Source organism: Balearica regulorum, chromosome 2, assembly GCF_011004875.1.
Source record: "Balearica regulorum gibbericeps isolate bBalReg1 chromosome 2, bBalReg1.pri, whole genome shotgun sequence".
Classification (NCBI taxonomy): Eukaryota; Metazoa; Chordata; class Aves; order Gruiformes; family Gruidae; genus Balearica; species Balearica regulorum.
Window position 1 is genome coordinate 35,259,220 of NC_046185.1, and position 14,050 is coordinate 35,273,269.

Sequence of the window (14,050 nt, forward strand, 5' to 3'; positions counted from 1 at the left end):
GCCAACAGCATCCTGGACTGCATTTAGAAGAGTGTTTTCAACAGGTTGAGGGAGGTCATCCTTCCCCTCTACACAGCCCTGGTAAGGGGCTACATCTGGAGTGCTGGGTCCAGTTTTGGGCTCCCCAGTACCACAGAGACACAGACATATCAGTGCAAATTTGGTGAATGGCCACTAAGGTGGTTAAGGAACTAGAGCATCTGTCATGTGAGGAGAGAGTCAGAGAGCTGGGACTGGTTAACCAGAAGAGAAGGCTCAGGGGAATTCTATCAATGTGCATAAAATATGTGAAGGTGATGAGTAAAGGAGGTGGAGCCAGGCTCTTTTGAGTGGTATCCAGTGAAAAAGAGGCACAAACTGAAATACAAGAAATTCCATTTAAATGTAACAAAAGACTTTTTTACCATGTGGGTGGTCAAACACCAGAGCAGATTGCCAGACAGGTTGTTGAATCAACCACCCTTGGAGAGGCTCAAAACCTAACGGGAAGCTGCCCTGAGCAGTCTGCTCTAACTGACCTGCTTTGAGCAGGGGTGGGGGGTTTAGACTAGGGGATCTCCAGAGGTTACTTCCCACCTTAACTGCTCTGCGTTTCTGTGGTAAACTAAGGAAAGACGTTCAGAGGAACCACGTTAGCAGTGTGGAGGAGCCAGGGACAGGCAGCTCTAAGCCACCTGTGGAGGAAGTGTAGTTGATGGTGACTATACTGATGAAGCTTTTCATTATTTTTCCCTTGATTTTAAATAAGCGTAATATTTTTCATTTTGGAAAATACAGTTTGACCTATGTTTCGTGTCAAAGGTCTGTTCCTGATTCTTAGATTTAAATTCTTTCAAGTTATTATTTACATCTATTGCCTGCATATTCATAAATTTATTTTTAATATTCCCTAAACCAGTATTGCAAACCAAATAAAACTAATAAATCTAAGGAAAATGTTGATATAGGAAGCATTTTATGTAAACTCATTAAGTGAAGGTAAAGGGTGAAATTCTCCCTTTCACTTGAAAAACTACCATTCTTTTTGAGGTAAATCTCAGTCTGAAGCCATTGTACTTTTTTATTGTAGATTTTGTCACATTAGTAGTGTCTTGGTGTTGGTTTGTACCTTTTACAAGCAGGGGGAGGCAGAAGGTGAATGCTGTGTGTCAGAAGCAAGGAAGGACCCAGTGGAGTGGGTTAGAAATTAGTGTTCTTGAACTATCTGTTTATTTGGTTTGACAGCTGCTTTGTTAACGAATGGCACCGTGGTGTTTGAGTTCATTATGCATGTGGAGCTTTGTAATGTTCTTCCAGAAAGAGTAGTCAAAACACTGCAACAGGTTTCCCAGAGATGTTACAGAATCTTCATCCTTGGAAATATCCCCAATACCGTGGACAATGCCTGAACAAGACAGTGTAACTTCAGAGCTTGGCCCTGCTTTGGGCACTGTGTTGGACCAGATAACCTCCAGGAGCCTTTGCAGCCCGAGTTATTCTATAATTTTATGAAAATGTTACATAAGCAAATGCATTTCCAGGCCTTAATAATTCCCTATAACTGTGTTAAACTGTAAACAGGAAAGCAAAGTAAATACCCACTTTTTTCATGTCGTAAAGGTAACTTAGCTCACCCCTCCAAGGCCCTATAGCCAGAGGCTTGTTGGAGCCAGTATTATGGTTTTGCTCTTTCCATATAAACATATTTTTAGAATTAGGCACAAAGTTCAGGGACACTGAGACTGGAGCGCTTATTCACACTTGTTGGGGTTTGAAGTGTGCTGCTATCTGAAAAAACTTTTTATTTTGTTTTATAGTTGAAACAAATCTGTTACAATTATTTATGAAAAGTCAGAAAGTCTTCATACCAAAAAAAATCACCATCCATGCCAATAGATGAAAATGGAGAGAGCATGCTTTAATAAGGGTCCTTTAAGAGGAAGAAGGAAAATGTAGTACTTTGTTATGCTTTTGAGTGATTCTTATTTTGTTGTGATGGACCTAGCTTTTGGCCACGCTTTTGGAATCCAGGGCTTTTTTTACGTTGCCATAAAATATGTACAAGTTATTTGTGATAAATGAGAAACCATTTCTGAGGGGTATATATTTTTCCAAAGACTAAATCTCCAGTGTGTTAGAACAGCCTTTGTTTGAGGAAGGAGCACAGGCAGACTAGACCACAGAGCGAAGAGTATGAAGCAAATTTCCTCACCTATGTAGAATATAATTAGAGGACTTTTTGGAAATGTTCTCTTAAAAGATTATAACTTTAACAGTGACTAGAACTAATAATCTGTGCTGAATTGCTTTTTCTGAGTCAGGTGGTGCAGGGGGGGAATACTTCTTTTCTGTAGAAATGGCTTATGTGGACAAGCTCTTATGTTTGTAGTTCTCACAGTGCTGTGACAGGACCTCCCAAGCCCAAGAATGGCATTACATCTCTTTCTTCATTCACTGCTAGTGAGAGACAGGTTTCAGGGTAGGGAGTGTGGATTGGGTTGTTAATACTGAAAATAGAGTGTAGAGTTGATGATATTAATAAAGACACTACTTTATTTGTGGAATAATAGCTGTGCCAGTTCATAGGAAAATGTTCAATTTTTTGCTTTATCTTTCTTTTGGTGTCTGTCTGATGTATTCAGAAAAACAAACCCTGCCATTATATTTGGAAAATTTTCTGTAGGAAGGGAAAAAAAAAGGAAAACAATGCAGTGGTGATTGCTGCTTTTCTTTCAATGCTTGGAAAATATTTGGCTATTAGAGTGTTGGAGAAGAGCTTCTCCCTACCCTCTGTTACACTTTGGAAGAGAACTTCTTATCCTCTACAATTTCAATACTCAAGCTTTAAAAAGAGGCTAGAAGTATGTTGTCCAGGTCCTTCACTCTCTGCTGTGTGACTTCTTTTTGTGCCCAAGAGCTGAGCTATGTTGGCAAGTTTCAGATGAGACACCTCACAATCCTTCTTCCTCTGTACCACTTTCTCCTGGGACAGAAGTTGTCTCCCAGGCATGGCTTCCACTGGAGGTTTCTGTTCTCCTTAGGTACAATCTTCTGACGGTTGGACTTGATGATCCTGGAGGTCTTTTCCAACCTTAAAGATTCTATGATTCTATGGTTCTCGAGACTCAAACCAAGAAGAGAGCGGAGGTGGGTTGTTGGCCTGAAGTATAGTAGAGCTCGTTGCAAGAGCCCTGCAAATGTGGGTGAAGAGTTGGTTTGCATGTAGGAGCTGCTGTTAGAGTTACTGACAGTCTTGCCTGAGGAGCAATCCAGGAGTATCTGAGTGTTAGGTCTTAATCTGTGAGAACAGATGTTTTATCCCTAGCTACTGCTCTATATTATACAAAATTGATGGTTAAAATTTGTAACTCATTGCTGTATTCTTTTCATGACTTTTTTCCAGGTATCACTGCCCAGTGCCTAAAATTTTTTATGTCCAGTTAACTGTTGGCAACAGCGAGTTTTTTGGTGAAGGAAAGACTCGTCAAGCTGCTAGGCATAATGCTGCAATGAAGGCCCTTCAAGCTCTCCAGAATGAGCCTATTCCAGAAAAATTACCTCAGGTTTGTGTTTCAGAAAACTATTCCTAATCTTCACATTAAGATACCAAATCAAACAATTTACTTGCCAGTTTTTCAATGTTTAATTTTTAGTGGGTTTTTTTCACAATACTTAGACAGAAGTAAATAATATATATAAGTAACATCGATACGTACCTGGTTTGTATTCTGATAGCCCATGTATATATGTAATTTACCTAGCAAAATAAAATCTTTAATTAACATTCTTGCCAAATTTGGTCTATTTAGTGTCTGTTTAAATCAGTGTCTGTTAGGATGTGCAGGCCTTTAGAAGATGATGTCATCACAAATTGAGTTTCCTAAGTTCTTGTAGCATGCTGTAAGTGTTGCCTCTCCCGTGAGCTAATGAAGTAACTTCATTCTTCTGTTCACCAACATAAGTTATATATGTAAACTGAATCAAATTCACAATTAGCTATGAGAAAAATAGGGAAGACCTTCAGGAGACCATACCGTAGATTAGCTGAGACATTCACATACTACTTGCAAGACCTGTAGGAGCACTGTGAGTTTCTGGTGCAGCAGTTGAAGACCACTTGGGATACTTGTAGGATCTCAATGGCAGGTGTCTGTGGGTAGGAGACTAAATCCGAGTCCTCAGTCAGGAAAACCTCTGTGGCTTGGTCATGCTGAGGATAAAGGGAGCTGGTTGCAGGCTAGTCATGAAGACACATCTCTGCCACTTCATGGGTTAAAGTTGTAGGTGACTGGAAAGAGTAACACTATGCCTTAGATCATGATGGAGTACAAAGAACTGCATCGTGTGGAACTGACTGTAGCTGTCCAGAGAACTGGAGATTGGTTGAAGTAGAGTATAGGGGCGTCATGGTGCCAAGGTTCGTGTAAGGGCAGAAGGGACAATTGGGGATTTTCCAGACTGATGTATTTTTATTAATCATGAAATTTTAAACAGTGATTTCTACATTAGACTCTACATATCTTGTTAAGCTAGGGTATAGCTAGAAAACCTAAGCATTCTTGACTTAAAGGCTTGTTGACAGTCCTTACATTATTTTATGTAAATTATGACAGTGATTGATTATTCTCCATTTCAAAGATAGTTTGCAAGGTATTTCTCCTAAATTCACTTAGCTTCATTTTCTATCCAACTGGTATTTTCTTATCTTTGCTAAATGTAACAAACAAATATCAAAAATCTCTCCCCCATATACATTTACAGATTATGCTTAAGTAATTTTGAATCCTTTTATAAAACTGATTGCTTCCATAGTGTCTCAGTGTAAAGTTGTTTTATTCTAATCAGTAGTTCGTCCTCGTGTCTTTTTTTGTCAGCTTTTCAGATTATCAGTGTCCTTTATAAAACACAAACTTAATTTAATACAATACTGAGTAAGATTCTCACTAAGGTTTTCTACAGAATAGTAATACCCCACTCTTTATGTTTGATACTCTTTATATCCCCAAAATATATTTTTACTTTTAGGTATTGACCTTTTAACTCTGTTCAGTTGATCTTTCTCACTGAACCTAATCAATGCTTTGCCTGTCCTATAATTAATGACATACATTCTTGATTTCAGTGGTGTTTTACATTTCATTATATGAAATAAACTAGAGGTCCTACATATTTTCATTGTGACTACCCTTGTTGCTGCTTTGCATTGCACCTTTTTTTTTTTTTCAGCAAGTTCTGTAAACTTTATAAAGTTTTGTTTTGTATTTAGCTCTAGATCACTGTCAGGGATGTAAATTGCTTTTTCAGACTTAAAATTTTGCAACCGTTTAATGAGACAAAACTTGCCCCAAGTCTGCATGCTCTAGCCAACTGCTGGATTTTTGGTCCTGCATTATCTTAAAGATTTATATAAGAGTTAACAAGTGGTAGATAAAAGATTGATAAATTTCATTGTTAGTGTGAAGAACATAATGCTTTTTTTAGTATTATTTTATAACTTTGGTGTGCATTTTGTAGCTATGCTGGTGGCTGAAGATTTGGATCAGACTTTGTTATGCAAGATGGGAACTCTGCAGGAATCCACCTAATTCAGCCCAAGTTTCTTTGATATTTACCTCCACTAATAAAAAATTAGGAGTGTGGCCAAGGTTACATGGTTGTTGAGAGATCCCAGTTTGAAACAATCAGAGTTTTGCAGTTTGAAAGTAGCTGAATGAGAACCAGGGAAGATGTGGCCAGGGGGACAAACACTAAAAGGCAGCGGTTGCAGAAGGTGATAACTCTTTGACTGATCCCCATGCTGGTGGTTGTCTGAGAAAAATAAGACTTACTTAAAGTGTAAAGCAAAGCTGAATTTTAGGCAGGATAATGTTTGCATGTGCCTTTTGTTGTTTTATCTCTTAGCCTCTCTGTTTGTTATGTTCCTATGGATAAATAAATAATGTTCTGTGTTGAGCAAGCTGTTCTCTGTCACTACCTTTTCACACTGGTCATAACTCCCGGAGGGAAGTCGATGGAGAGGCCATTAACCAGCTGGACCTGCTGAGGACACCTGTAACCTGGTGACCCAGTCAAAGTGTGGGGGTGATACACTAAATTTCTTCTGAGAGAAGTACAGTCTTCTGTACTTCTTCCTTGCTGGAAGGGGTACCCACAGAGGGACTGAGAAACAGGTCAAAGGATCTGTTTGATCCTCATGTTTGACACAAGAAGTGTGTATTCAGATGATTATTATCCATGTCATTAATAAGACTAAAATCCATAGAAGTTATTTGACCATCTATTATTAATTTATAAATGCATGTGTATGTGTTCCTTTATTATGAACATAAGTGCATTATATATGGCTTCACGGTCAGTGGGAGTCTGATAATGGGATGCTGAGATGGATGTACAAACACTGATTTACAGCATGACAGGAGAACTCAAAAGTCTTTGAGAAATTGGGGGAGAAGCATATTGGGTTTTTTTATCTTCTCAAAATTGTAATATGATTATGTATTTTTCATTTTCAGAATGGGGAAACAGGAAAAGAATCAGAAGAAGACAAAGATGCAAACAAGTCTGAGATCAGTGTAGTATTTGAAATTGCTTTGAAGCGCAATATACCTGTCAGTTTTGAGGTATGTATTACGTATTTATCTGTTTGCTAAGAAAGTATTAAAAAAGTTGCCACTAAAACTCAACACAGTTAATAATATTAATACATTATGAATATGACATTTAAATTCATGCAAATTATAATTAAAAAATTCGTAGTGTACCAGAGTCTAAGACACTGAGGGTTTTACTATTGAATTAGATGCTCTTTCAGAAGTATTAGAGACCTAATATCTGTTTGCAAACAAGTGGATGGCAGAAACACAGTTCAGGCATCTTCTGTATGGTGCTGTAGGATTAGAATCAGTAGCCACACTCAACGTGATTTGAAATCATCTTCAAAACAGTCAGCCAAGTCTTTGCTTTAACTGTAGGCATACACTACAAAAGTTCTCATTGAGACACTTTGCAGCTGATGTGCTGTTTTCAGAAAGTCATCAGTATCTTTTTATCTTCCACACTGTTTGACTCCTTATCTATCTCTGCTTAAGCCTTTATGATTTTTTTTGTCTCATTTCATATGATTTTATCTATGAGCCTGCTTCTGGCACCTTTATTTACCTTAAGTAATAAAGAATATCTGGAATAGCTCGAATGCTATCAATGAACTAACTACAGGAGAATGAGTGATAGTAACAGGAAAGTTCTTAGACAAACTAGTTGTAAAAATCTAACGTTGTGTTAAGAACCACCAGATTTCAAGCTGGGGTTTTTTTCCTGCCTTGTTTTTAAACACAGAAAACGCTAATGTAAGTGGCTCTTTAAAGTTTTATTTTTCTGCTTTTTGTTTTGCATTTAAACTGAGTATATATGAACAACGTGGGTAGCGCCTATACTGGTGGTGGTTATTTTCTCCAGTGCTTTTCCTTTTGAAGTATAGGCACATATTTGCATGCCAAAAAATAAATTATGCTGTGGCATGCCTTACAGTGTGCTGTATGCAGTTTACTGACGTGTTTGGCCCATATCCATGAATTGGCCAATGTCAAATGAGCTATTTGAACCTTCTTAGAAATCTGAGAAATCTCTCAGAAGGTAGGCAAAAGAGCCAAAGACAAAGAATATTGGTTTTGACTAAGGAATTCCTCAGTATAGCAAATGCATATGTGCTTCATATATATGGTCTATGTAATATGCACTAATTAGAAAGTTAAGAGAATGTAAAATCTCGAGGGTGAAACTGGGGTGTCTGGGGATGTTGATGTATCAATTTGCAACTACATGGAAAGAACACAACTCTTACAGAAGATCAGACATAATGGAAACATGTGCCCGTGTTTCAGAAAGGAAGCTCATAACTAACGTTTTAGTTTTCACACATAATTTTCTACCTTAAGTATTTAAAAGTATTTGGAATAGTTCCATACAAATCAATACATTAAAATACAAGGAGATGTATGGTCATGGGTCACAGAATAGCTTGGAGATTGGAAAGAAAAGAGGGATAGTGCTTTGAATGTCTGTCTTAACTTCGTTCCTGTGTTTCAGCTTATTTAAGGGAGAACATTTGGTAAGGAGAGAATGAAGGCAGAGATACTTAGTACAGGAAAAGTCTAATGTGTCGCTTGCCAAAGAATGTTAACAACATTGAAAAAAGACAGTTTCTTGCTCTCCTGACAGATTTTGTGTTATTTCCTGCCTTTAAATCTAAGTATAGGTGACATTCTTAAATAGACTTTTGATTAAACTTGGTACTGGCTTATATTTCAGTAAAACTGCTAAGCAATTATGGGTAATCCCCAGGATCTGATGTTTCTAATAGGATTTTATTTACAAATGGTTTTGTGTTATTCCAGGCAGTCATCAAAGCTTTCTCTAGCTTTTTTTGTGTGCGATAGCTATAAAATGATCTGCCTTTTCTTCATATGATGAAGCTTTAGCCAATGTTCCAACAGTGCTGTGTTATGCAACGAAGTAATGGTCATAAAGATATGTAAAGTTCTATGTAAACATGTCCTTAGAATTGCATGAGGGGTGGAGAATAGGAAGAGCATGCGCTTCTGCTGTCTATCCTGTTTCATGTAATGTGGCTAGTTTAAATTGCCTAGGAACTTTAGGATGAGTTTTAAGGAATTTCTATCTGTTAAATCGTTAACTGAAAAATTCAATTCTAACAAGGAACAAGCTTTACTCCATACGTATCACTGGTGCATCCTTAGCTAACCTGTATTCATCAACTTTTAAGTCAAAATGCAACTCCTCTAAGGCATTTGTGGAACTCTCAATGAACAATTTTTAAGGAGGGATACAAAACTGATTGCTGCAGGAATTGTTAGAATAGCTGTAAAATGGTCATTTTGCTTCTTATTCCTTCCTTGACAGTAGGCTAAAATCTTGTGCTTTTTTGGTTCTTTTGCAACATAGATGTTTTTTATTTCTGACTTGTCAGTAAGGAGTTGGGTGAGCCTAGAAGACATAACTGAGGTCAACAGCTTCAGGTTTGAGAAGATGTTGGGGTGTTTCAGATTGTCATTTTATTTTCAAGTTTGTTTTTTTTTTTTTTTTTTTTGATTGGAGTATTATTTCTTTAGAATAGCAAATGCAATAATATCTTCTTCTCATTCTCAATATCAGGAGTGAGGCGATAAGAGTGCCTGAACAACAAATTTTCTGCCCCTACATCCCCTTCCAGTGTTCTGCTGGGAAAAAGAGTTGCAGTTTCTTGTGTCCCAGTCTTATCACAGTGAGGCAGAGATTCTGTATTTTGAACCAGGAACAGACCAAATTGCTGACTCTGGGAGACTGAGCAAGTTCTTAGCAGGAAGTTTCACGCCCATCTGGCTCCTGCTTTCCTGGGGATTAAAGCTTTCAGATTGGATGATTGACATACTGAGCAGCTCTCATTTGGGTTTTGCATGATGGTCACCCTTCCTCACGCCAGTTTTAATAAAACATCCAGGCTTTTTTTTTTTCCTTAACTTGGAAAATCTGGTATATCTGCCCACATGAGCACACGGAAATATATTGGTATTTTAAAACTTCTAAATAATCATGGATGTAGGTGACATGGTTTTGTTGACCTGCTTTTTGTCACCTCTTTTATTTGATTTTTAAGTCCATTTAATCTTGTCATAATCTTTTGAATTTTCTACCTGCAGTCTCATTAATGATTGCAGCAGCATTGCTCTTTCATTGTAATCGTACTGCTGTTTTCCATTTCTCAGCAGGATTCATTAAGTTGAGCCAAATTCACTCTTGATGTAACTTGACCTTAGATGTGTTTTGGCCCCATGTTTTTTCCCTTGCTGGAGTTATTCTTTAAATCAGTGGAACAGAAAAAGAAAAGTGTATTGAACTGTCACCCTTAATCAAATTCTCAGCTTTAAATTAGCCGTGATTTGGTCCACAGGTCCTGTCTTTCAACTGAGGAAATAGTTTAATGCATATAGTGTTCTTGGATACCAAAGGCTGAATTTCTTCTCAGTGTTTTCTGTCCCTAGGCTTATAGCACAACTGTTTGAAATCATGTGGAGTAAAAAGATCTAAAATCTTTTAACCAAAAATGTTGTTATGTAATTTATTTTTTTTTCCCCTAAATTACCAAATTTGGATGTTTAGCTTGATCCGGATCCCAGCTGAATACTATGGGGTTCATTCCATTGACAACACAGGGTTTTTTTCTTTTATACACTAACAAAGAAACAGTTTTGAGTGTTTTCCAGGCAATTATTTACCTTGTGTAACATGCTTAAAAGTTTAAAAGATGAAAAACACACTGGAATACATTAGTTTTATATTAAGAAATATATATTGTAATGTATAAGAAAATATAATCTGGTTTTGTATTAACATTCTTTTTAATATATATATTTGTGTGCATTTATGGATATATGAGAAAACTTACATAAAACTAATATTTTAGGAACTCGGCAATTATATTTCTTAAGCAAGTTATGTTGTCCTTTTTCATCTGGTCAGTATAGCTGTTCTTGTATATTTTATTAATACATTATATTGCATGTAAGTAGAAACACCTATATAATGGTATTAGTAAGACCTATAATGGTATTAGTAAGACCACGTAAAGATTAAGGACCTTAGTAAGGTTAATTAAGCTGTGTTTTACAGCCAGCGTGTTGTAATACTTGGATATCAATGTACAGGGGTGGATTAAGATACGCCTTTAAACCAGGGTGGGAAACGCTGCGGTGTGGTGAAGGTGCTGAGCACTGAGACGAAGCCCGACTGTGCCTGAGAGCGGGAGATCCTGGCGCTGGGCTCGTCCCAGCTCTGGTGCCGGCAGCGCAGGTTCCCGTGGCTCAGCACGGGTCAGTGCCTCGAAAGCGCCGCTGCCTTCTCGTGCGGTGTAGCGCTAGTGGGCAACTTGCAAGTGAGGCAATCTTGAAAACCCTGCTGAAATTATTACCTAGAATCTTAGAGTGGGAACACTCCTGGACTACCACAGAAAAATCCCATGCTGGCACAGATATCGTCTTATTCTGGGAAAATGCGGACAAAGTTGTCTGTTAATTTTCATTTTGTGTCTTTTTATTGATATATGCTGTGATAATTGTATTTGCTGGGCAAAGTTGCCACAAAAGAGAGCTTAAAAAAGAAATACAAGCCTAAGGAGACCTCATTACAGTGTAGCAGCAAAACTAAATAATGCCAGGGACATGACCTTGATAAAAAGAACTTTAATACAAAACATGTTGTAATAATATTAAGGTTGAAGGTTTCAGCCCATTAAAAATATAGTTATTACACCAAGAAGGCCCTAGCACCTTTACCTCAGTTCCTTTGCACGCAGGCATTATGCTTCTCCAACAAACGGTTTGATGTAATTTCACCTATTGAAAAAATATGTATATGTATTGATTTTGAAGATAATACAAAGAGATGCCTGTCAGATGCTCTAATGTCTCCTTATACACATTACATGTAACACAGATTAAATTAGGTAGCTGCTTCCGCCCATCAAACAAAATAAGTGAACCTTTTCCCAAATGAGGTCTCTAATTCCTGATAGATATTGTCCAGACCAGTAAATGGTGCATACATGAAGAGATGGCTATCTTAGCACTTGCAGTGCTGTGATGTGTTGGTGAACGCATCCCAACAGTATAGCTTCCTAAAAGGAGACGTGTGTCTGTGGGAAAACGAAGACAGAAAAAATCTAAAGGAAGGTAGAGTGTTCAGAACTTCATTTATTTTCAATATTATTGTAACTTTTAAGAGTGGAGAAGTACTTCAAGTGGGTTTTCTCATTGTCACCCTGATTATGTTTGGAAAGGAATGAATAAGGGAATAAATGAAACTTTTCAGAACTGATTGGCTTTTGTGTGAATTATAATGGCTCTTTTGATAATTCCTTTCGGTACTGTTGGGAGGGACAGCTGAGAGTTGTGGAGGCAAAACTGGGACAGCCTTTCAAATGTACGGGATGTCACTCTTAAGTTGCATACTCTGGCAAGGTAAGAGTTGAGAGCAGGCATGCTGCCTGTGGCTAGGACAGCGTTAAAATATACATCTCTAAGAGTTAAAATATACATCTCTAAGACTGAAGCTTGGGACCATGCGTGAACATCCTGTGTTTTAATTATAACAGAAAAAAATTACGAACTGGTTGAAGTGATGCCATATAAATATAGTTTTGAGTATGGTTTATGTAAAGAAATAGCCAAAGCTTGGTAGACCTTCATAAATTGAATTTCTTTAGTATGTGAAGCACCTTGCAAAGAAAAAACCAGCAGCTTTGGTTTAAATATGCATTATTGTTGTGTATTGTGTTATTGTATAAATCTTTTTGAAAATACAGTTCTACTATATTTTCTGTGAAGCACTGAATATGATGGTTAACTTTGCTTTATCTAATTAGCCTTAATTTTCTGTCCTTAAACCTGGTACTGTCATTAATACTTGTCCAGATTTTATGAAAACCCATCTAAGCACCTTCAATTAGCAGGAAAACTACGTTAGTAGTAAGTACATTGCAGAAATACAAGCATTAAATTATGTTCCTATAGGGTGATTTGACTCAATGTTATTTTTGCTTAAAAGGTGATTAAAGAAAGTGGACCTCCTCACATGAAGAGTTTTGTTACACGAGTTACAGTAGGAGAATTCACTGCAGAAGGAGAAGGCAACAGTAAGAAACTCTCAAAGAAACGTGCTGCAATGGCTGTCCTACAAGAACTTAAGAAACTTCCTCCTCTTCCTGTGATTGAAAAGCCAAAACTTTACTTTAAAAAACGTCCAAAAACAATATTGAAGGTATGTGTCCACTTTTGACAGAATTAGGCATGTTTGCTCAGAATGTAACAGAGTTACTCGGATTTTAAATCGGTTAAGGCCTGCCATTTTCAGCTTAAGAATGGAGCTCACATCTCTGAAATCTTCAGGGGTTTGGTTCAAGTCTAGTGGAGCATCAAACCCTCCAAGCAGCTCTGGACAGCCACGTGAATTTTTAACATCATCTCCTCTGGGAGGCCCTACTGGCATCTGTGGTGGTTCAGTCCCTGGTCTTTCCTTCCTCCCCAGTTTGAAAAAGGACAGAGAGAGATGAAATAGTAGATACATGGGGAAATGGTGCACAATCCCGCTTCTTCCCCTCATGGAGATATATTTGGGAGTTTTGTGGTTTTCAGCTTCAATTTGTTTTGATTTTTGAAAGATTTGAAAGAAGGCCAAGAGTATGTTGACATCTCAGCCTAGTGTGTCACTTGTCAAGCACCAAAGGGCAATAGTTTTTTTGTTTCACATGCCTGTGTTTGATAATGCTTTTTAGCTCTCAAATGCAGATAGAAAATTGTCCGGAGACCAGCCCATGGAGGACTTGCGGACTTTGAAGCATCTCTCCATTAAAACATACCCTGTCTTACAGAATATTAATATGCTTCTTGTTGCACTGATGAGGCTTCCTTTAGAGGCTCTGGATTCTTGTGAGCTCAAGCTTCTTAAATGATGCTTTTATTCTTGGTGGCAGTATATTTATTGCTACTTCTACAATTCAGTCAGTCTGTGGTGACTAGCCCTGGTTTGTCTACTGATCCTAAACTCATACAAAACCAAAGGGTCATCTAAAGTAATTAGTCTTCCAAATGATCTAGCAAAAGCAGTCACATAGTGTCCATATATTTATGAAGCATCACTACGTAGTCTCAGCACTGAACAACTAAACAGATTAATATGTCATCTGTTCAGTGCAGAAGACGAGGCTTTGGAAGTGGCCAAATCTGCTACACTGAATTTTATTTTAGGAAGTATCATTTTGTGAGGAAGTAGTTAAACTCTTTGTACGTGATTTTCTATTGTATGGCATGTTGGATAGTCATTTAGGTATACATAAAGGCACATTAATAGCCTTTCATACTCATTTTAGGTCAGTGTAAATAATGGTGAGAGTTGATCACTTTCCGGTGTTACAGAGTCACTTTTGCCTCATACTATGCAGATCAGGAACCCTGAGACTAGAATTGCAGGAAGAAACAAGTAAACCTTCATGTCCAAAACCTGTGCTTCAGAATATAGTTTT

At 37.6% G+C, this 14,050-nt stretch overlaps 1 protein-coding gene across 9 annotated transcripts in view; it reads left to right on the top strand.

Annotated features, from left to right (window-relative positions):
* Positions 1 to 14,050, top strand: part of STAU2 (staufen double-stranded RNA binding protein 2) — a 178,066-nt gene that overhangs the window by 52,480 nt on the left and 111,536 nt on the right. For all 9 annotated transcript variants that reach the window (XM_075743885.1, XM_075743889.1, XM_075743891.1 and 6 more), the window contains 3 exons: positions 3,383 to 3,542; positions 6,492 to 6,599; positions 12,577 to 12,789. In XM_075743885.1, coding sequence (XP_075600000.1) covers positions 3,383 to 3,542; positions 6,492 to 6,599; positions 12,577 to 12,789 — 481 coding nt within the window. The remainder of the gene's footprint in view (positions 1 to 3,382; positions 3,543 to 6,491; positions 6,600 to 12,576; positions 12,790 to 14,050) is intronic.